This window comes from Ctenopharyngodon idella, chromosome 3, assembly GCF_019924925.1.
Source record: "Ctenopharyngodon idella isolate HZGC_01 chromosome 3, HZGC01, whole genome shotgun sequence".
NCBI classification, from domain to species: Eukaryota; Metazoa; Chordata; class Actinopteri; order Cypriniformes; family Xenocyprididae; genus Ctenopharyngodon; species Ctenopharyngodon idella.
In genome coordinates, this window is record NC_067222.1 from 5,469,360 (window position 1) to 5,490,823 (window position 21,464).

At 42.9% G+C, this 21,464-nt stretch overlaps 1 protein-coding gene across 1 annotated transcript; it reads left to right on the top strand.

The window, feature by feature from the left end:
- Positions 1-1,068: 1,068 nt before the first annotated feature.
- LOC127510166 (interferon-induced very large GTPase 1-like) lies at positions 1,069-21,462 on the top strand (the record flags this gene model as incomplete). Its single annotated transcript, XM_051889669.1, has 2 exons — positions 1,069-1,108; positions 19,287-21,462. Coding segments are annotated over exons 1-2 (2,208 nt in total), but the record flags the coding sequence as incomplete, so codon positions are not given.
- Positions 21,463-21,464: the final 2 nt, after the last annotated feature.

A 21,464-nucleotide genomic window follows, 5' to 3' on the forward strand; every position in this document is an offset into this window, starting at 1 on the left:
ACAAACTGCTGCTTGCTTGTCGCCATAATAAGTGTCTTTTCTTATATGTATATAAGTGCTTGGTGTAACGAAAAAACTTCTCTTGTCCTCGGACGAAGAGATATTCGTTAGCTGTATATATAGCAGACAGACAACACCAAATAAGACACACGAAAACACAGAGCGCTGCTGAAGACACAGAAGCTGGCGTTCTTTGTTCTCAGGAGTGCTTTATAGTTTCCTGGTCCGTGACGTCACCCGCTCTGACGTCCCGTCACACTATTGGTTCGATTTCACGAGTGCTTCAAGACGTAATCACACAGAGGTGATCCCAATGCGATTCAACGCAGCGTCGATGTTCCCATGAAAGGGAACCCCTTGACATGGCAGTAAGAGAAAGTGAAAGTGTTTTAGTGTGTTATTTGTGGTAAAGTCTTTTGAGCTGATTTAAGCTAAGTGAGCTTTTGTACTTTTTGAACTTTGTGGCATTTCTGTCTTTAATACTACAACTATTGGTAAATGATAGTTTTAACTAAATTGTAGAGGAATTAGTTTGCCATTTACTGCTCTATAGACAGGGATTTCCTTTTATGTCTTTTAAATTTTTTTAAACTTTGTCTTTTTTTCCGTCCCGTCAGGCAGGTAATAGATTAATAATGTACTGATAATATACTGGTAGAAACATGAGTCAGAATCTGGAAGGAACAAACACTGGAGGAAACAAAGGCTCAAATTCCTTTAGCACACAATTTAAAAGATTAATGTTTTGAAATGAATACTGTGTAGTAACTCAAACCATTTTAAGATATGCAAAAATATATTTTGTAAGAACTGGGTTCAACTATTTGTTTGGTTTTGACTTTTTACTAAACTTTATACATGCTGTAGACACAGGAAATGCTCTTTACTTGTTTCCAAGTAATACCACAAAGGTCAAAAAGCACAAAAGCATACTTAGCTCAAACCAGCAAAACATTACCACAAATAACACCAAAACACTTTCACTTTCTCTTACTGCCATGTCAGGGGATTTTCCATCTTCCTAAGTAGACACACATTTGACAGGATACTTTCATTTACAGCTCATAACCGAACTGATGATACAGAGAAGAAAGACTACCATGCTCAGGTTTGACTTCATTACTTTTTATATAAAAATAACATAATTTTATTCTCTCTCTCTCTCTCTCTCTCTCTCTCTCTTTCTGTGAGAAATTTAAAGAAATGTTTTTGTCTCTATACAAAGAAATTCAAAGGGCAACAAAACTGTTTGGTTCCCAACATTCTTCAAAATATCATCTTTTAGGTCATACAGGTTTGAAACAACACGAGGTCGAGTCGAAATGATGACAGAATTTATGTTTTTTGGACTAACCCTTTAACCCTTTTTTGGGGATAAAACTGCACACAGAAGTGAGCTAATGGCAGCTGTTGGAAAATTCTATGGGTTAGGCTGTGCCACATCCAAACATGTTTAGCAAACTTTCCAATATGATTTACTGCTAAAGTTAAAGAAAAAGTTAAAGGAAAAAAAATAACAGAATGAAAACTATTAAGACTTAACAATACAATAGGTATTGAACCCCTAATAAAAAGGCATAAAAATGATCTTAGCTACTTGTTACAATATCTTTATGAAGCCTGTAAACCCATATATCAGAGAGGAAAAAGACCACTTCTTGCACTTTCAGGTCATTTATCATGGAAGCCAAAGTTCAACATTTTTTTGATAACTACCCAGATAGCATGTAATCATTGAAACAATGCTGAGTCAGCGTTGAAGTGTCAACACTAATTGCATTGAATTAACATTACAAAGTGATGTTGCTTCAGTATCACTCTTGCACCCTTAGTTAATGTTGAAGCAATGTTGAGATTTCAACCACAAATTAATGGTAATTTTGTTGACTCAACATTACAAAGTGATTTTTTTTTTTTCAACATCACTTTTGCACACTCAGTTACTATTGAAGCAATGTTGAGATTTCAAAAAAAAAAAAAAAAAAAAAAAAGTTTGGCCCAGAGTATAAAGCAAACAGTATATAAATCTTCAATACATCTCACTCGTTTTACCGCATTTATTTTTTCTGGGCGCCAATAAGTGACAACAAGCAAAATCTCTCTAAAAATACATGTTGGATAAGATCATCATCACGAATCTCATTTAAATACGGCTTGCGTTCCTCATGGTCGGGTCCCGCTTCTGCCGAGGCAGAGCGGCGGCTCAGATCATGGGGTTCGCAGATGAATCTGGCAGAGGGGTTAGAGACGGGCACCGCCCTTTCTCTGCCCTCACCTGCCAGGTTCAGTGCCATTTCCCAGGTGGAAGCACGCTCTGCGGTTCCCTTTCAAGGGAACTCGCGCTGCGTCAAGCGCTTTGGGAACGCCTCTGCGTGAATGCGTCGTGAAGCACATGTGAAATCTGTCCAATGGCGTGACGGAACGTCATAGGCGGGTGACGTCATGACCAGGAAACTATAAAGCACACCCGAACTAAACAGAGTTAGCTTCTGTGTCTTCAGTAAGCGCTTTCTGTGAAACTGTCTGTCTTATTTATTGTTGTTTGTCTCTCACGTTATTCAAGCACACATATCTGAGACACTATTATGGCGACACAAGTGCAGCAATTCAGGCCGTGTGCGTCTCCTTGTCCTCGCTACATTCCGACGGGAGATGCACACGAGCTTTGTGTTGTTTGCTTGGGAGTGGAGCATGCCCAGTCAGCTCTCGAGGGAGCTGGCTGTGTGCATTGCGAGCAGATGTCTATGAAGACGCTCCGCTCCCGCCGGGCGCTTTTCAAGGAAAGCGGTTCGGCTCGCGCTCCCCGCGACTCGGGTCCCGCTGCTGCCGAGGCACAGCGAAGGCTCGCGTCGTGGGGTTCGCAAATGGATCTTGCAGAGGGGTTAGAGACGGGCCCCGCCCTTTCTCTGCCTTTACCTGCAGGATCCAGCGCTTCATTTCAGGAGCTAGAAGCACGCGCTGCGGTTTCTTCTGCCCCTGGTGAAGCGCCGATGTTGCAGTGCTCTAGTTCTGAGGAACTAGACGTTGTCAGCATCAATCAGTGTGAAGAGTCGCCACCACACTCACAAGCATATGAGGAGCTAGTGGAGGTTGTTACTAGAGCGGTGGCCAGATTAAACATAAGCTGGCCGACCGAGAAACAGGAAGCCCGTCAGGCTAGTTTATTAGACGAGCGCTTTCTCTCTTCTCGCGCACAACCTCCACGCCGGGGCTTGCTTTTTTTTCCCGACCTCCACACCGAGGTGTCGAGGTCGTGGAACAGACCCGCGTCCTTCCGGGTCTATAGTCCGCAAACGTCCAACTATAGTAACATCTTAGGACTAAAAAGGCATGGTTATGGGGAGATGCCTCGGGTGGAAGAGACGCTCGCGAGCTATCTCTCCCCCGAGTCGGCAGCCTCCCTCAAAGCCCCGAAGTTACCCACTAAGCCCCTACGTACATCTTCTGCTTTAGTGGGTAAGGCGTACTCGGCAGCAGGTCAGGCGGCGGCATGTTTACACACTATGGCCTTCCTTCAAGCCTATCAAGCCGACCTGCTTAAAGACCTTGATGAGGGTGGGGAAGTCAGTCGCGAGGCATTCTCTGAGCTAAGGAAAGCTACAGATCTCTCTCTCCGTGCCACCAAGGAGACCGACAGATCTATTGGGTGGTCTATGGCAGCCCTGGTGGCCACGGAGAGACACCTTTGGCTCAACCTCGCTGACATGAAAGAACGAGATAGATCTTTTCTTCTTGATGCTCCGCTCACGCCGCCTGGCCTCTTCGGCGACTCCGTCAACACAGTCGTTGAGAGGTTCCAGGAAGCTAAGAAACAGGCGGCGGCTTTCTCTAAGTTTCTTCCCCGCTGATCTCAGGTCTCTGGGACTGCTAGTCATAAGGAGCAGTCCCAGCCGAGTACAAGCTCCTCTCACAGGGCGCAACAAAAAGTGAGCGTTGCTTCCCGTGCCCCCCCGCAGAAAGACTGGGGGTCGGGGCAGCGCTCACAACCGAAGCCGTCCAAAGGAAAGGCGGATCTTAGGACCGTTATTATCCAGCGGAGGGCTTCGGGAAAGAAGTCCTGACGCCAGTGGTGTCAGGCTTCTGAGGGCAGTCCCCTCCGAGGCGGGTCGGTGTCCACCTCAGTACACGGTGCCCGGCCCCCCTCGGTGCCCTCAGGGGGCCGTTCTGCCAACCCTGCCACCTCGCATGCTTCAGGGCGCAGCGGCTCCCAGCGAACGCATATCTCAGCGTCCACCCGGCAACGTAGTGGCGCTGGGATGTTCGCTCCCTCCAAGGAGGGACCAAAAGTGGCCAGTTCGGTTGCTCCCTGCCGGTCCGCCGCTTCAGGACACCGGGCTAGTCACCCATCTAACACCAGAGGTCAGTCTCGAGAGACTGATTCCCTTAGTAGATTCATTGGCAGCGTGGACCATTCTAGATCTGTGCCTATTAAATCGCTCTGTAAAGAAGCTCAAGTTCAGAATGCTAACTTTGAAACAGATCGTGTCACAAATCAAGTTCGAGGATTGGTTTGTCACGATAGATCTGAAAGACGCATACTTTCATATCAACACAGGAAGTTCCTGAGGTTCGCTTTCGGGGGCGAAGCGTACCAATATCGGGTTCTTCCCTTTGGCCTAGCTTTATCTCCCCGCACCTTCACAAAATGCGTGGATGCAGCTCTGGCTCCTCTGCGACTCCAGGGCATGCGCGTGTTGAACTACATAGACGACTGGTTGATTCTAGCACAATCAGAAGAGTTGGTGGTTCAGCATCGAGATGCTGTTCTCGCCCATATGAAGCGTCTGGGGTTACGGCTAAACGCAAAGAAGAGTGTGCTTTCTCCAGCTCAGAGAACCTCTTTTCTAGGCGTAGTTTGGGATTCAGTGTCAATGCAAGCTTGTCTGTTGCCAGCTCGCATAGAGGCCATTCTCACAGCCGTAAACAAGCTGAAGCTAGGTCAGTCACTCACTGTGAAACAGTTTCAGAGACTGTTAGGTCTGATGGCAGCTGCGTCTAACGTGATACCTTTTGGCCTGCTGTACATGAGACCTTTGCAGTGGTGGCTCAAAACCAGGGGGTTTTCCCCGAGGGGAAATCCGTTTCGCATGATCAAGGTCACGCGGCGATGCCTTCGTGCTTGTGTCATGTGGAAGAAACCCTGGTTTCTTTCCCAAGGCCCGGTGTTGGGGGCTCCTTGTCGTCGCTTAACGCTAACGACGGATCCGTCCCTCACCGGTTGGGGGGCGATCATGAGTGGTCGCTCGACTCAAGGTCTGTGGAGGGGTCATTATCTTTCCTGGCACATAAACCAGTTGGAGATGATGGCTGTGTTCCTGGCACTCAAACACTTCCTCCCAGATCTCAGGGGCCATCATGTGTTGGTCCGCACGGACAACACAGCGGTGGTCTCATATATAAACCATCAGGGGGGTCTGCGGTCGCGCCCCTTATGCAAGTTGGCACACCAGATCCTTCTGTGGGCCCAAGGGAAGTTGCTGTCAGTCAGGGCAGTTTACATCCCAGGGTGTCTGAATCAGGAAGCAGACATCCTGTGGAGGCAGGGGCCGAGGCCCGGGGAGTGGAGACTCCACCCCGAGGTGGAGCTCCTTTGGGAGCGCTTCGGGGAAGCGGATGTGGACTTGTTTGCGTCTCTGGAAACAACCCAATGTCCTCTATATTTCTCCCTCTCACATCCAGCCCCCCTGGGGTTGGACGCTATGGTGCAGACGTGGCCGAGGCTGTGTCTTTACGCCTTTCCCCTGATTGCTCTGCTTCCGGGAGTTTTGGAGAGAGTGCGCCAGGACGGGGTCCAGTTGCTCCTAGTAGCCCCGTTTTGGTCGCGCCGAGTATGGTTCTCGGACCTTATGTCCCTCCTCGACGGCTCTCCCCTGGAGATTCCGGTCAGGAGGGACCTACTCTCGCAGGTGGGGGGCTCAATCCTTCACCCCCGCCCGGAGTTGTGGAAGTTGTGGGCGTGGCCTCTGAGGGGGCACAGCTCTTAGCTTCTGGTCTCTCTACTGAGGTAGTGGAGACTATGCTCCATTCCAGAGCTCCCTCCACGAGGAAGCTGTATTCCTTGAAATGGAATGTTTTCTCTTCTTGGTGTAGAGAACGTAACGTTGATCCTGTTAACTGCCCAGTCGGTACAGTTCTGGAGTTTCTTCAAGAAAAGTTTTCTTCTGGTTTATCTCCTTCGACGCTAAAGGTCAATGTGGCGGCCGTTGCAGCTTACCATGTTCCTTTGGAGGGTGCTTCTCTCGGCAGACACCCATGGGTTACTTGCTTCCTCCGTGGTACTCTGAGGCTGAGGCCTGCGGCACGTCAGAGAGTTCCCACTTGGGACTTGGCCATAGTGTTGGAGGGCCTGTCTACTGCTCCTTTCGAGCCTATCGAAGAGGTTCATGTTAAATTCCTCACTCTAAAGACTCTTTTCCTCCTCGCTATCTCTTTGTTAAAGAGAATTGGTGACCTACAAGCCCTTTCGGTCTCTCCCTCTTGCTTGGACTTCGCGCCAGGCATGGTCAAAGCCTTCCTCTTTCCTCGGGAAGGTTACGTCCCTAAGGTCCCCACTAATGTGGCGGGCCCTATTATGTTGCAGGCCTTTTGCCCTCCTCCATTTCTGGATCCAGACCAGGAAAAACTTAATTTGCTGTGCCCTGTTCGGGCTTTGGATGCTTACGTCCACAGAGCTGCCCTGTGGCGTAAGACGGATCAGTTGTTCGTCTGTTTCGGGGCCCCACGTAAGGGGCACCCCGCATCTAAGCAAACCTTGAGCAAGTGGGTAGTTGAGGCTATCTCACTTGCGTATGAGTCTGCCGGTCTTCCTTCTCCACTTAAGGTCCGTGCTCACTCTACACGGAGTATGGCGGCCTCTTTGGCCCTGTTGTCTGGAGTGTCCCTCCAAGAGGTTTGTGATGCAGCGGGGTGGTCCTCGCCGCACACTTTTGTTAGGTTTTATAACCTAGATGCGGCCTCTACCCCCGGGTCAAGGGTGCTGGTGTCTTAGTGTGCGCTGAACAGTTTCACACAGACAGGCACTCGGTCTTATGGCGGCGTGGGTATCCCATTCCCAAAGCGCTTGACGCAGCGCGAGTTCCCTTGAAAGGGAACGTCTCAGGTTACGTATGTAACCATGGTTCCCTGAGAGGGAACGAGACGCTGCGTCCCGTTGCCATACTCCCTGCATGCCTGTATCGACTTACCTCAACTTTCAGAAGCTAACTCTGTTTAGTTCGGGTGTGCTTTATAGTTTCCTGGTCATGACGTCACCCGCCTATGACGTTCCGTCACGCCATTGGACAGATTTCACATGTGCATATATATATATATATATATATATATATATATATATATATATATATATATATATAGTATTTATATATATTTGGAGGGAACTGAGCAGACGGGAGTTTCCCTTTCTCTCTTTCCCTAAAATCCCTTGCGAGCTATTACGAGCTATAATTCTTTGTATATTCTAATATATTCAGCCTGTCATTCAGCCATTCTTGACTGCTTGTTTCTGGCTGCATTTAATTTGAGGATTAAATGAAATATTGAATACATTAAATTCCGAGGAATTTAAAAGAAAAGAAAGGAGGCCGGTCTGCCAACCCTGCCACCTCATGTGCTTCAGGGCGCAGCGGTTTCCAGTGATCCTCCAAGAAGAGGAGGGTCGTAGAGTGGTCAGTTCAGATGTTCCCTGCCAGTTCGCCGTTTCAGGGCACGGGTCTGACCGTTCATCCAAAAAAAAAAAAAGTGTCGCCACCCATGCTCCCCCGCAGAAAGCTTGGGGAAAGGGACAGGTGACACAGCTGAAGTCTTTGTGGGGTAAGACAGATCTGCGGACTGTTATTATCACCAAAAAGGCTTCGAAGAGGTCCTGACGCCAGTGGCGTGGGACATTCGAAGGTAGCCCCCTCCGAAGAGGGTCCTTTACCACACTACATGGTATCCGCCCCTCCTCGGTGCCCTCAGGGAGCCGTTCTGCTAACCCTGCCACCTTGTGTGCTTCAGGGTGCAGCGGTCTCCACCGACCCTCTGAGGAGGGCCGGTCGACATTTGATTCGGTTGTTCCCTGCCGGTTCGCCGCTTCAGGGCACTGAGTCAAATGCTCAAAAAACACCAGAGGCTAATCTCGAGAGACTGGTTCCTAGAATTTCTGGTAGAATGGAAACTTCTTCCAAATATTTCTCAATGGGTACTGCTCGCAATAGAAAAGGGTTACAGAATTCGGGTCTTGCCCGCCCCAGTTCAACGGGGCATTCCCTATAGTGGCGGACCCCTTGCAGTCTCTGGTATTGGAACAGGAAGTTCTGACGTTCTTGCAAAAAGGAGCTATAGAAAGGGTTTCTCCTCCCAGCAAGCTGTCAGGGTTTTACAGCCTGTAATTTGTTCCAAAGAGGGTTGGAGGGTACTTTCATGTATCCATCCATCCTCAGCACAGGAGGTTCCTCAGATTTGCTTTTGGGTGCGAAGCTTATCAATACAGGGTTCTTCCTTTCTGCCTAGCTCTTTCACCCCGCACCTTCACAAAATGCGTGGATGCAGCTCTGGCTCCTCTGAGACTCCAGGGCATTCGCGTGTTGAATTATATCAACGATTGGTTGATTTTAGCTCAATTTGAGCACATGGCAGTCCAACATCGAGATGTTGTTCTGTCTCACATGAGAAGGTTAGGGCTGAGACTTAATGCCAAGAAGAGTGTGCTTCTTCCAGCTCAAACTACCAACTATCTATGGGTAGTCTGGGATTCCATCACGATGCAGGCATGTCTGTCTCCTGCTCTGGTGAATTCCATTCTCTCAGCCGTGAATGGGGTGAAATTAGGCCATTCGGATCCTTGTGTGGGCCCAGGGGAAGCTCCTCTCCCTGAGAGCAGCTTATATCCCGGGGCATCAAAATGTGGGGGCAGACATCCTGTCATCCTGTACACTTTTCCCCTGATTGCTCTGCTCCTAGGAGTTCTGAAGAGGGTTCGCCGGGACAGGGTCCATCTCATACTGATAGCTCCGTTCCGGCCGACCCGAGTTTGATTTGCAGACCTAGTGTCTCTTCTAGACGTCTCCCCCATGGAGATCCCCATCAGACAGGTCCTTCTGTCTCAAGCGGGTGGCATGATAATTCACCCCCGCCTGGAGTTGTGGAAACTCTGGGCCTGGCCTCTGAGGGGGCTAGGCTCATAGAATCCAGTCTCCCAACTGAGGTTGTCGAGACCATACTCCACTCCAGAGCTCCTTCCATGAGAAAGCTATATGCATATAAATGGAAGTTGTTTTCTACTTGCTGTAGACAACGTCAGCTGGACCCATTCCACTCCTTTATCAGTCTTGTGCTGTGATTTCTCCAAGTATAAATCTTGGATGGTTTATCTCCTTCTTTCCTTGAAGGTTTATATAGCGGCTATTTCCGCTTATCATGCTCCGGTGGGGCACTCTTCTGTGGGAAGAGACCCCCTATTTATACGCTTTCTCTGTGGAACCCAGAGGCTGAGGCCTCTGTGCGTACAAACTCTGGCCTGGGACTTGGCTATTGTGTTGGAAGGGTTAGCTGAGGCTCCCTTTGAACCATTAGAAGAGGTGTCTGGGAGATTCCTCTTTCTTAAAACTGTCTTCCTGATGGCAATTTCATCTCTCAAAAGAATTTGAGATCTTTAAGCACTTTCGGTTGCTCCCTCATGTTTGGAATTTGCGGCTGGTATGTTCAGGGCTTTCCTTCATTCTAGACCTGGTTATATACCCAAGGTCCCCACCAACGTCCCAGGACTGATTGTACTGCAGGCCTTTTGTCCTCCTCCTTTTATTAATCCGGATCAGGAAGAATGAGTAAGTGGGTGGTCGAGGCCATCTCTCTTGCTTATGAGTCATCCGGGCAGCCTTCACCTTTGGCTGTCCGGGCACACTCTACTAGGGGTATGGCTGCCTAAAAGGCTTTGATCTCGGGGGTTCCCCTCAATGAGATATGTGATGCGGCTGGGTGGTCCTCTCAGCATACCTTCATTAGGTTTTATAACCTTGAATTGGGCTCCACACTGCGTTCGACGCAGCGTCTCGTTCCCTATTCAGGGAACCAGGGTTACAAACGTAACCCGAGACGTTTTGATGGGTGCATATTACAAAGACGATTATTAAACTTTAGTTTTCTCTTCAACCATGGCTTCAATGAGTCCTTAAAAAATGAACTTTTTGTTTATTCGATATCCCAGGTGGCTGCTCGGTGGCTAAAAGTACAGCCAATATCCATTTCAAGCTTTTACCAGAAATTAAAAGTAGATATACCTCAATATGCTTCCACAGGTTGGATGGAGAGTTTTTGTAGGCTGTGAACTGGTTTGTTTTCGGTAAACAAAGCAAACATTTAAAATGAAAAGAATCTTTACTCTTTTCTAAAAACTGTAACATAATGTCTAAGTATGGCCATGGATGCGCACACTGCGCCGAGGATCTGTCTTCGTCCATTTTACCACCAGTTGATTAGTGTTCAAAAAAATTGGTGGGAAATCAACGAACTTCACAACATGTGACCCTACAAGAGTGATTACTGATAGGCTGTCTGTCGCCTGCAAAAATCCAATCACGTTTCAGAGAAGAAAAAAAAATAATTCCCTGACTATTGTAACTACTTTCTACTCAAGGACCTTGACAGCAATGTAGTGAAGTAAAATGTACTATATTTGTCTTTCAAATGTAGTGAAATTAAAGTAACATGTTTCCAGAAAAAATAATACTCAAGTACAGTGCAGATACTCAAAAAGTGTACTTAAGTACAGTACTCAAGTAAATACACTTCATTACTTTCCACCTCTGATTATGACCACTTTCCTAATATTGTGTTGGTCCCCCTTTTGTTGCCAAAACAGCCCTGACCCGTCAAGGCATGGACTCCACTAGACCCCTGAAGGTGTGCTGTGGTATCTGACACCAAGATGTTAGCAGTAGATCCTTTAAGTCCTGTAAGTTGCAAGGTGGGGCCTCCATGGATCGGACTTGTTTGTTCAGCACATCCCACAGATGCTTGGTTGGATTGAGATCTGGGGAATTTGGAGGCCAAGTCAACACCTCAAACTCGTTGTTGTGCTCCTCAAAATATTCCTGAACAATTTATGCTTTGTGGCAGGGCACATTATCCTGCTGAATGAGTCCACAGCCACCAGGGAATACCGTTTCCATGAAAGGGTGTACATGGTCTGCAACAATGCTTAGGTAGGTGGTACATGTTAAAGTAACATTCACATGGATGGCAGGACCCAAGGTTTCCCAGCAGAACATTGCCCAAAGCATTGCACTGCATCCTGGTGCCATGTGTTCCCCAGGTAAGCGATGCACACGCACCCGGCCATCCACATGATGTAAAAGAAAATGTGATTCATCAGACCAGGCCACCTTCTTCCATTGCTCCGTGGTCCAGTTCTGATGTTCACGTGCCCACTGTTGGCTCTTTCGGCGGTGGACAGGGGTCAGCATGGGCACCCTGACTGGTTTGCGGTTATGCAGCTCCTTACGCAACAAACTGTGATGCACTGTGTATTCTGACACAAATCTGAGATTTGTGACTGCACAGGACAGTTTGATTGAGCACATCTGAGCGAGAGGGGAGGCAGTTCATAAGAGCACTGTAGTCTTATATTGGAGAGCACGCATCCAGTTTTGTATGAGAAAGAAAGCAAATCCGCGAATAGGGGATGTGCCCTCGCGCTACAATAATGCACTCTCGACATTTCATTTCAGCGAAAGTTTTGCAAGAGAATGCAAATATCTTTCCGAGAGAATGCAAAATCTTTGTGAGAGAACACAAAAGTTTTCCAAGAGAACACAAAGTTTCTCAGGGGAATGCAAAAGCTTTGAAAAATATTTTTCCTCCAATCCCAATTTTTTTCCACCATCATGTCCCTTTTTATTTTATTTTATTTTATTTTACATGAAATAAAAAGCCTGCATTTTATATATATATATATATATATATATATGTAAATTCTACAAGTATCTGGGCTGAGTTTCCTGATATCTTAGCATGCTACGAAGACTCTAAAGACATACCGTAACTGAAGATATACATTTTCTAGACGTGTTCCCCGAACTAGGTTGCTTAAGGTATATCTTCTTATAGTGTATCATTTTACCTTAACACATTTAACCTTATTATTTATTATTCTCAGGTTAGGTAGAGTAAGTCAAATCTGAACTAAATCATAAGCATTCAAACGGTACTTACAATTTGCTCAGAAGACTTTTCTGTGGTCTGTTCGTGCTCAAGTGTTTAGTAATAAAAATATCGGTAGACAGTTATTTGCAATTGATGTAATAGTAATTTTTTTTTAATTACAATTTACCAAAAATAATGGCAAACAAAGGTCATTAACAAAGTTAACAAAACAAAGCAAAGTTTCAATCAAAGGTGTAATCAACTGGGTTTCTCGCGTCGAGAGACACTGCTCAATCAGTATCTGCCTGGCCAGTCTTCTCATCCGTCTTTTATCCTCAGACAGTTCACTGCTGATGTTAAATTCTCATCTGTTGTCATCAGTTGGAGAGCTGCCAAGTCTTCCACAATCCTTTTAAGGTGTTTCTGACGTAGCCTGCGTTTTCTCTGTTAACTCTCCTCTTGGCTCTTCTCCTCTGTGTCCATCTCCTTCTCGTCTGTAAAATATGCCTTATCTACAGCATTACATTTTCCTTGTATGCAGTTTTTATCTAATACATAAATGTTTTCTACTCTAAGTTACTTAATATAAATTTTGTACTATACACTAAAGTTTAATATATATTTTTTTTAACAAACATATACTGTAAGTAAAGCAGCCATATACAAACTACTTCAACATGGTTAAGTATACATGCATACATAATAGCAATTAATATCATTCTTATACATAGTTTTCTTTTCTACGTTCCATCATTTCAATACATTTTTATGCATCATCACTAATTGGGTTACATAAAGCTACTACAAAGCAAAAAACAACTTTAAACAAAATAGAGATATTGATAGATATTTATCAACACTGTCCATGGTGGTGTTGCTGAATTGGTTGATATTGATGGCTATAGAATTGATAATTCACTCTATACAGGGGCTGCTTCACTGCGTTACATGAGAAAGCAGTTGTCTTTATAAACAAAGCACTTCAGAAGTTGAAATCACATTTATCAGGATCTTATAAAAAGAATCCAAATTGCAAATTAAATCTATATTGTAATTCATCTATATTTTGCGTGAGTTTAAAGCGACCGCTATTTTAGAACATTATTTTAGAAAGTATTAATTCCTTGGAGACGCATCATGCAGCTGACAGATATGTAGGTATCGCGTTTATATCGTTTTCCTTTTTTTATTCAAAATATTCACAAACTTGTGAACTATATCATGAATTTTATGATATATTCCAATTGTAAAATATGTGGAAGTGAATGTGTTTTGTCGAGCGATGAGTTGGCACCACAAAGCTGTCGGATTTACAAAATTTTCCCCAAAATACATACATGTGGCCAGGGAACTGGGAGAAGAATAGAATAAACTTTGTTTCATACACAATGTGTATCTGATATAAATAAAACACTTCGTCAAATTATATAATTGAAAGGGTTATTATTGCAGCTTCCATAGACATCTGTGTATGGAATATGACAAGTGCTAAGCGCGTCTGTCTCTGGCTCAGTGCCAAAGCACATTTGAATTTAGCAGTGCATATTTGCATTTTATTATTTGGCATTATCCTAATTGAACACTGCATATATTACAACTTCAGAATTATATTCGTATAGACTGTCAACAGTGATAAGGTATAGCTAAGAGTAACCTTATGAATGAATGACTTACAGAAGGTATACTTAACTAAGAACGTTTCGGGAAACACGTATTAACGTTACGGTACAGCTTAAGGTATAAGAACAACGTAGAGTTAAGATGGTTTCGGGAAATCCAGCCCTGTATTTTATGTCTGTGTCTAAGGGCAGCAGAAGTGGCTCTGTGGGAAACACTTTCTCCTCACAACAAGAAGGTCTCTGGTTCGACTCCCAGCTGAGCCAGAAAGTCTTTCCCTAAGATATGGTGTCCCTCACAATCCAAATATGTGTGAATTACAGATACTAAGTTGTCTAAAGGTGTGAACGTGTTTTTTACTGTCTATGGATGGATCCGTGGATCTGGATCATGAACGTCTATATCATACGTGCAGAAGACAAAAAAAAGACATCATAAAAACTTTCATTTTGGCTCCTCAGTGGATGTCTTTTCAATGTATGACTTTTGTGAAAAATACGTTTTCTGGACATACATTTGCTTAAGTGTTGATGATTCTACAGATTATTTTATCAGATTTCCCTGTGGTGTGAGTGTTAAGAGTGACTGAATCTGCTCGGAAGAACATCAGAGCCGCCCTGATCTCAGTAATCCTGTTGTGTGGGTGGAACCCTGAGGACAAACATGCACACACTCTGGAGATTATCACGTGAAATGAAACAATACCCAATCAGAAAGTGAGCTGACAGAAGACTCACCTCCAGCTCACGCTGAAACATGTAAAGTCCATGTTCTCACCATCTCCACGACTTCTAAACATCCAACCCCCCAACCACCCCCAAAAATTTTATGTAAAAAGCAGTCCATACACTATAAGTGCCATTTCTTCTTCCTGGTTGTCCGCCATGTTTGTTTACTTTAAAGTCATGTTTGATGTGAGAGATTTTGCGAGATTTCCCATGTTCACAGGCAGGACTCTGGTTGTTTGTGAATGGAATTTGTTAGTGTGTGGTTTGCTTTCCTGTGGCCTGTTGCATGAAGCTAGTTGAACAATCTCTGAATTTCAAAGTAGGTTTAGGGTTCACAAATCCAGATAAATCCAACCTTGTTTAGATCAGGATCAGCCCTTGCACAACGCTCAGTATAAATATTCTCTCTCAAATCCAGAGTTTGCGATTAACTCTGAAGCGTGTGCACCTGAAAGTGTGACACGTGTGGCAAACAGCCAATCACACAAAACAGGAAGAGCGTCCATTTGATTCACAGAGCCACACAATTCACTTCTCTTCTGAAGATTAAGAGATCGTTATAAAAATATCATGAAATTAAATGCATTTACAAGGCAGGAATAAACACTGCTGCTGCAGTGAAAGTTTGAGAAGGCAGCTGAAAGAAAATATCTGACTATATCAATGCATGTGAATCAAAAAAAATAATTTATATTAGTTTCACAAAGAGCTCAAATGAATACACAAGCTAAATTTGTTTAATAGCTTTATATATTGATGCACGTATTATATTAATATCAATTTAAAAGCAAAGTAATATTAATTGCCAATTTAATATAATAATTATATGAATATACTATTATATGAATTATACATAATTCATATAATATAAATCTATTAAATAATTAGCAGCAAAAGATGAGCAATTTTGTCTCTAAAATGTTTTCACTATAAAATGATTTAATTTGGAGTGAGAGATACAGGGGGAGTGTCTTTATTGCATCAGATACGTGTCACTTTACTCACAGCTAATTGGTCCAGTTTTGGTTTTTCGATCTCTAACCCAGAATAAAACCTGCTCTGGATGAAATGGATCAACAAAAACAATAATTATACTAATAATAGCTACTGAGTTGTTTGAGGCAAGTAAATTGTACTGTTCTAGTTCTGTGCGTACCCTGAGATAAAATCCTGCAGGCGCCGCTGTTTACATTAAAATATCATTAGTTTTAACGGGTTTTTATATTACAGTAAAAGAGTAATAAAGTCGTTTATTATTGGAGTCAACCAATGAAATGACGTTTTTGTACGCGATGACGTCACTACATAGAGCAGATCGCGCCATTTTGGTGGTCCATGTAGCAGCCACCCAATAAACGACTTTACTACTCTTTTACTGTAATATAAAAACCCGTTAAAACTAATGATATTTTAATGAAAATATTGTCTCATAAATATGCATAAAAATGTTTAATTCCGCATGCCAAGTCGCAATGGCTGGCGTTGTTCATTGGTCAGGCATCGACCAATAAAACGGCTTCAACGGCTTTTGTTTATGTGAATGCCATTTTACACATTTGTAACTATTAATCTGCAACTTCAGCTTCGTAACACGGGTGTTTTGATTGTTGTCTGTGTGTGCAAATCGAAACATTCAGCTTTTCACATCAGGGCTGTGAGTGTAAATTTCAGTTTACAAATACAAATATTAATACGACAAGTTCTCACATCCAAATCAGCAACCTCTCGAGTTTTGCTACTGATTTACTTTCATAATAGCCTACTGAAGCAGTTTAAACACACGTCGCAGTGCTCGACATTTGCTTGTCAGGGACAAGTTGATTTTTTAAAGGGGCAAGTGAAAGAGAATTTTACTTGACCGACCGGACAAGCAGCCTAGCCTAGCCGGATTAAAATGCCAATAACAAAAAATAACTAGGGAATCACCAAAACGCGATAATGATTCTGCATTCATTTGGTCTAAGAGGCGATCGATAGTACATAATAGTAATAATGTATAATGTACTGACGGTAACAAGGTGGTTCTGTTGAGGCGCTCCCGCTGCCTCTCGAGGAGAAATCGAAACAAATGAGCGCAGCAGACACAAAGAAACTCAGTTAACATGCTGCCAGTAGCGGCTCCTGGCCATAAATTTAGGTAGGGCAGATTCTGGGTCTTAGCGCTAGTTTATGATAAACATTTTGTAAGCATTATATTCTAATTGCTGAGCACATGAGACACACTTTTGGCAGAATTCTAATGTCCTTGAGTTATTCAGCCTGAGGGTGGCGCTCTAATGATGATTGACAGATTTTAGTACAAACGACAAACGGATAGAATGCTATCTTAGAATTGCCTTAATGTAGTATTTATTGCATTCGAATCTTGTTTCAGAATGTTACAAGTTGGGAATTCCAGTGAGGAAAACAGTCATGTCTACTCTCAGAAAAACATAAAACAAACACAACAGAACTACTATAAAATCTATTCACATGAGCACGTTTAAATTAAAGGATTTATGCTCTCATTAATTTAATACACTGCTCCACACAGGAAGAACAGACATGCTAACTAGTTACTGACCTGATGCTGTGTTCTGAAGCGGACTGATATCGTCTTGGCCTGGACCGAGGTTTACGTGAGGTAACGTCACGTGGAATAAGCGGGGCAGCCAGAAATCTGCCCCAATGGCTCTCTATTTTTCATCACGGGTTTACATTGGAAATTTGTTGGCGCTGGAGAGGGCTCTGAGACCGGCTGCCCCGCTTAATATCATAATAGGCTACATGCCTGCCGAATCCATGCGCTACATTTTAATATAACCTGCTCACTTCACGTCTTAAAATAGAAAATCTGCAAAATATTTGCAGAATGCTGAACGCATTTATAATTTATTATTAATTCAGTGTATATGGAGAGGTCTATGTTTGGATGAATATTTTGGTTGGGCTTTTATATTTAAAACTTACAATAAACATTTTGCCATGTTTTTAATTCAAAGAAAAAAATGTAAGAGAGAGTTAAAACTGAACACAATCTTGCTGCTCAAACTGTAACAATTTTTAATATTTAATATTCACTCCTTTTATATTTTACATTTCCTTGTACTTTTACTTTCAATATTTTAAGTACGTTTAATATATAAAAAAAATACATTTCATACTTAAGTACAAAAAATATCACATACTTTAAAACTTTTACTCAAGTAATATTCTAAACAGTGACTTTAACTTCTACCAAAGTCATTTTCTGGTAGGATATCTATACTTTTACTCAAGTATGGCTTTCAAGTACTTTATACACCACTGCTAGAGCAACAAAACGGTTAAATCTATGACTTCTTATCATGTTTGGGGTCTCTCACATTTTGAAAGTCTTACAAGATTTTAAAAATCTTTTAGTGTAGCTTTCATAAATGGAAAAGACCAGTTACAGCCAATACAGGCAATTTACTAAGGAAACACGTGTTTTAATGCTATTTAACAGTTATAGAGGTTGAGCCACAAATCTAGGATGATTTTGCAAAAGTTTTTTTTTTTTTAAATAATCTCCAATATTTAACGAATGATTTAATTGACAATGGCGGTTGAGAGCCAAAGTTGCTCAGAATGAGGGTGTTGTGGCAAATAAACAATTAACAATTCTGAATAAGAGACAAATATAATAATTGTCTTTGATGAATTTTATTTATTTTTGCAAGAAAAGGCCAGCAGTCATACAGTCATTCAGACTGGCTGCAGAGTGTGACAAAGAAGGGAGGGCTCCCTCACATTTATATCTCTCTAAACTTTAGGGCTGAAGCTTCTGTCCAATTGTAGTTTTATTTACTATATTAGGAACATACTGCACTGGTCTGGTTCCGATCGGGCGAAAAACCTAGGACTAGTTCGCAAAAGTAAGTTTTTTACATAATCGCAAATAATTAATGAAAGATTTGATTGATGTTGGCATTGGTTCTTGAGGCAAAGTTGTTCAGAATGAGGAGATCTATCAAAAGATATGCATATTGCGTGGATGTGTGAAACACCACGTGATTACAGGTCCGTAAAACTCATCAAAATTCTTACAGACCTCTAGGGCCATGAGTCGAACATGCACACTGTTTCGTACCGATCGGCCTCCATTAACCTTGTCTAATAGGTGCTCAAAATTTATTGGCCGATGGCGGCCATGTTTATCGAGATACGCCAATGTCCTCATAGACTATCATGTCCCCTTGGACCAAGACACTGCATGCCAAATTTCAAGTCGATTGGACTAATGGTTGCGTAGTTAGCTGTTTTCATGTTTTTATTTAAGTTATAGCGCCACCAAGTGTCCAATCGTCGTGATTTTTTTTACTGTGACCAAAGATTGAGCTCATACACATGTGTTCCAAGTTTCTCATTTCTTTCTCGAATTATATTTCACACTTCGTTTTACCCCTATAAGCAAAGAACAAAAAAGAACTTCCTGTGAGTATATTGGGCCTTAAATGTCTGTGCAGAGGACCTGTCTGTGTCCCGTGGACTTTGCTGAGGATCTGTGCTGATGGTTGTCATGTCGTTAAGTTCTTCACTGTGTATTGATATTATTACATATATCCTATCTGTTTCATTCATGTATGACTGACAAATATCAAATCACATTCAGTTTACTAATATGTGTTAAAACTGTAATCCAAATGGATAGAAATTTCATATGCAATTCAAACACATGAAATAATATTTATGTCTAAATTTAAGATTAAGTGCAATAATTGAATATTATTATTATTACAATTTAATTGAATAATTGAAAATTATTTAGCCATTTAATGCCAAAAATTATAAAATTAATTTAAATATTTATTTCTTCATCAGGGAAAAAAACAAAGACACTGGAACACAAACAAAAGTCAGTCCAGATCAACACCTGCAACAGCAAAAGAATGAAAATATGAATCATCTGTTTCACAAACTCCATCTTGAAGTCAGACAACTCAAACTAAGAGCTGCAGATGTTCTTCAGATAACTGAACATTCATTACAGTCTCATGAGTCTTGTGCTGAAGAGGAGCTTGTTCAGACTTTCATACAAAAACTACTGATACATAACTATAGGGCAAGATACCTTAAAACTAAAGTGAACCATCAACAGGATCAAACAATACGCAGTAGCAGTGATTTGTCTGAAGATGAGAGTGATATTTTTGATGATGTTCTTAAAAACAAAGTATCAAGTCGATCTGAGCAAATTCACCCAATGGATGTTCAGATGGCCGTATTTCATTGTGCTGATGGTTTCCTGAGGCAGCTGTTGGTCACTAAACTGTCCCAGTGTCAGTACGCTCTGCCTCTGCTTGTTCCTGATCCATTAACACAACAGATTGAGTTTCCTCTCTGGACATTCAGACAAATCAACAAGAGCTGGAAGATCAGAAACACCAACAATGAAATCATCAGTCAAACTCAGCCAATCTACAAGGCAGAAACTCCAATGGTGTTTTTCTTCAGGTTTGGCTCTGTGTCTTCATCCAAGTCTGAGCTGATGAACAGTCTGATCAATGAGAAACACAACACGTTCTTCCACAGGAACTGCCCAGGCAGCAGCAGAACCAGAGTCCTGATGGATGGAGTGGTGGAGATTGCCTGGTTCTGCCCCTCTGGGAAAAACATGGATAAATTCAATGACTGTGTTGCATTCTGTAATCTACACGGTGATGCAGGAGACCATGAGAAACAGCTGCAGATCCTCACTGAAATGGCCTCAGTCAATGTTGTTCTGCTACCACAACTGGACAGGAATGACAGAAGTGCAGCAATAATCCAAAACCTCTACAAGGACAGAAAGCCACTCATTTGTCTTTTTACTGAGGATGAATCTGCTGTAACTGAGATGAAGAAAGGGAAATTTAAAATTGGTCTGAGAGACAGAAATCAATCAGATGTATCTGATGAATTCAGAATGGTTATAAATGATTGTCTCAAAGAATCATCTCACACTTTCAGACTTGAAGATGTGTCCAAACACTCAGACATCAGAGTAGATGAGGAAGATGTCGATGACTGCAGGAGAGGAAGAGAAGCAGCACAGCAGATGATGAGTTTACTGGAGAAGAAAGATCTGACAGAAATCAAAGAATCAGTTCTGCCTCATCAGGGGAAACTGTGGCATCAGTGGAGTCAGATGAACAAAGAACTACATCGATTTCAAGGAAATGAGATAGAAATGGACATCATTAGAAAACAAACAGAGATGAAGAAGATTCGTAAACAGCAGCATGAAGCTGACATCACAGATTTTATGAAGTTCTTCATTAAAGAAATTAACTCAGATGCTGAACATGTGAAGACATTTTTCATCAAATGGCTCAGAATCATCCTGGATGAATATACATCAGCTGACCTTTTTGATCTACATCACAAGTATGATGAAAAGTGGTCAACAGTCATGAAATTGAAAAAGAATCATGACAAATCTGAACAACTCACAGCTGAACAAACTGCACTTCAGAGAATATCTGAGGAATTACAAGCAGCAACCTTTGGTCTGGAGCACATCATGAGGGAGATCAGTCAGATCTATGAATCATGTTCATCTGTGCAGAAGGACAAGAAAGATCTGCAGGTTCACTTCTCTTCTCTCCCGAGTCTTGCAGCAGAGATGATGATCTCTGGATTTCCACTGGAGCTGATGGATGGAGATGCTGCTAATGTTCCTGTGGTCTGGATCTCTGCTGTTCTAGATGAACTCATCCAGAAACTGGGAGACCAGAGAGTCTTTGTGCTGTCAGTTTTAGGGCTTCAGAGCTCTGGGAAATCCACCATGCTGAATGCCATGTTTGGACTCCAGTTTGCCGTCAGTGCTGGCAGGTGCACCAGAGGAGCTTTCATGCAGCTGGTCAAAGTGTCAGACGAGATGAAAACACAGATTAACTTTGGCTATATTCTGGTTGTTGATACTGAGGGGCTTCATGCTCTTGAACTGGCTGGAATATCAACCAGACATCATGACAATGAATTGGCCACATTTGTTGTTGGTTTTGCAAATTTGACCTT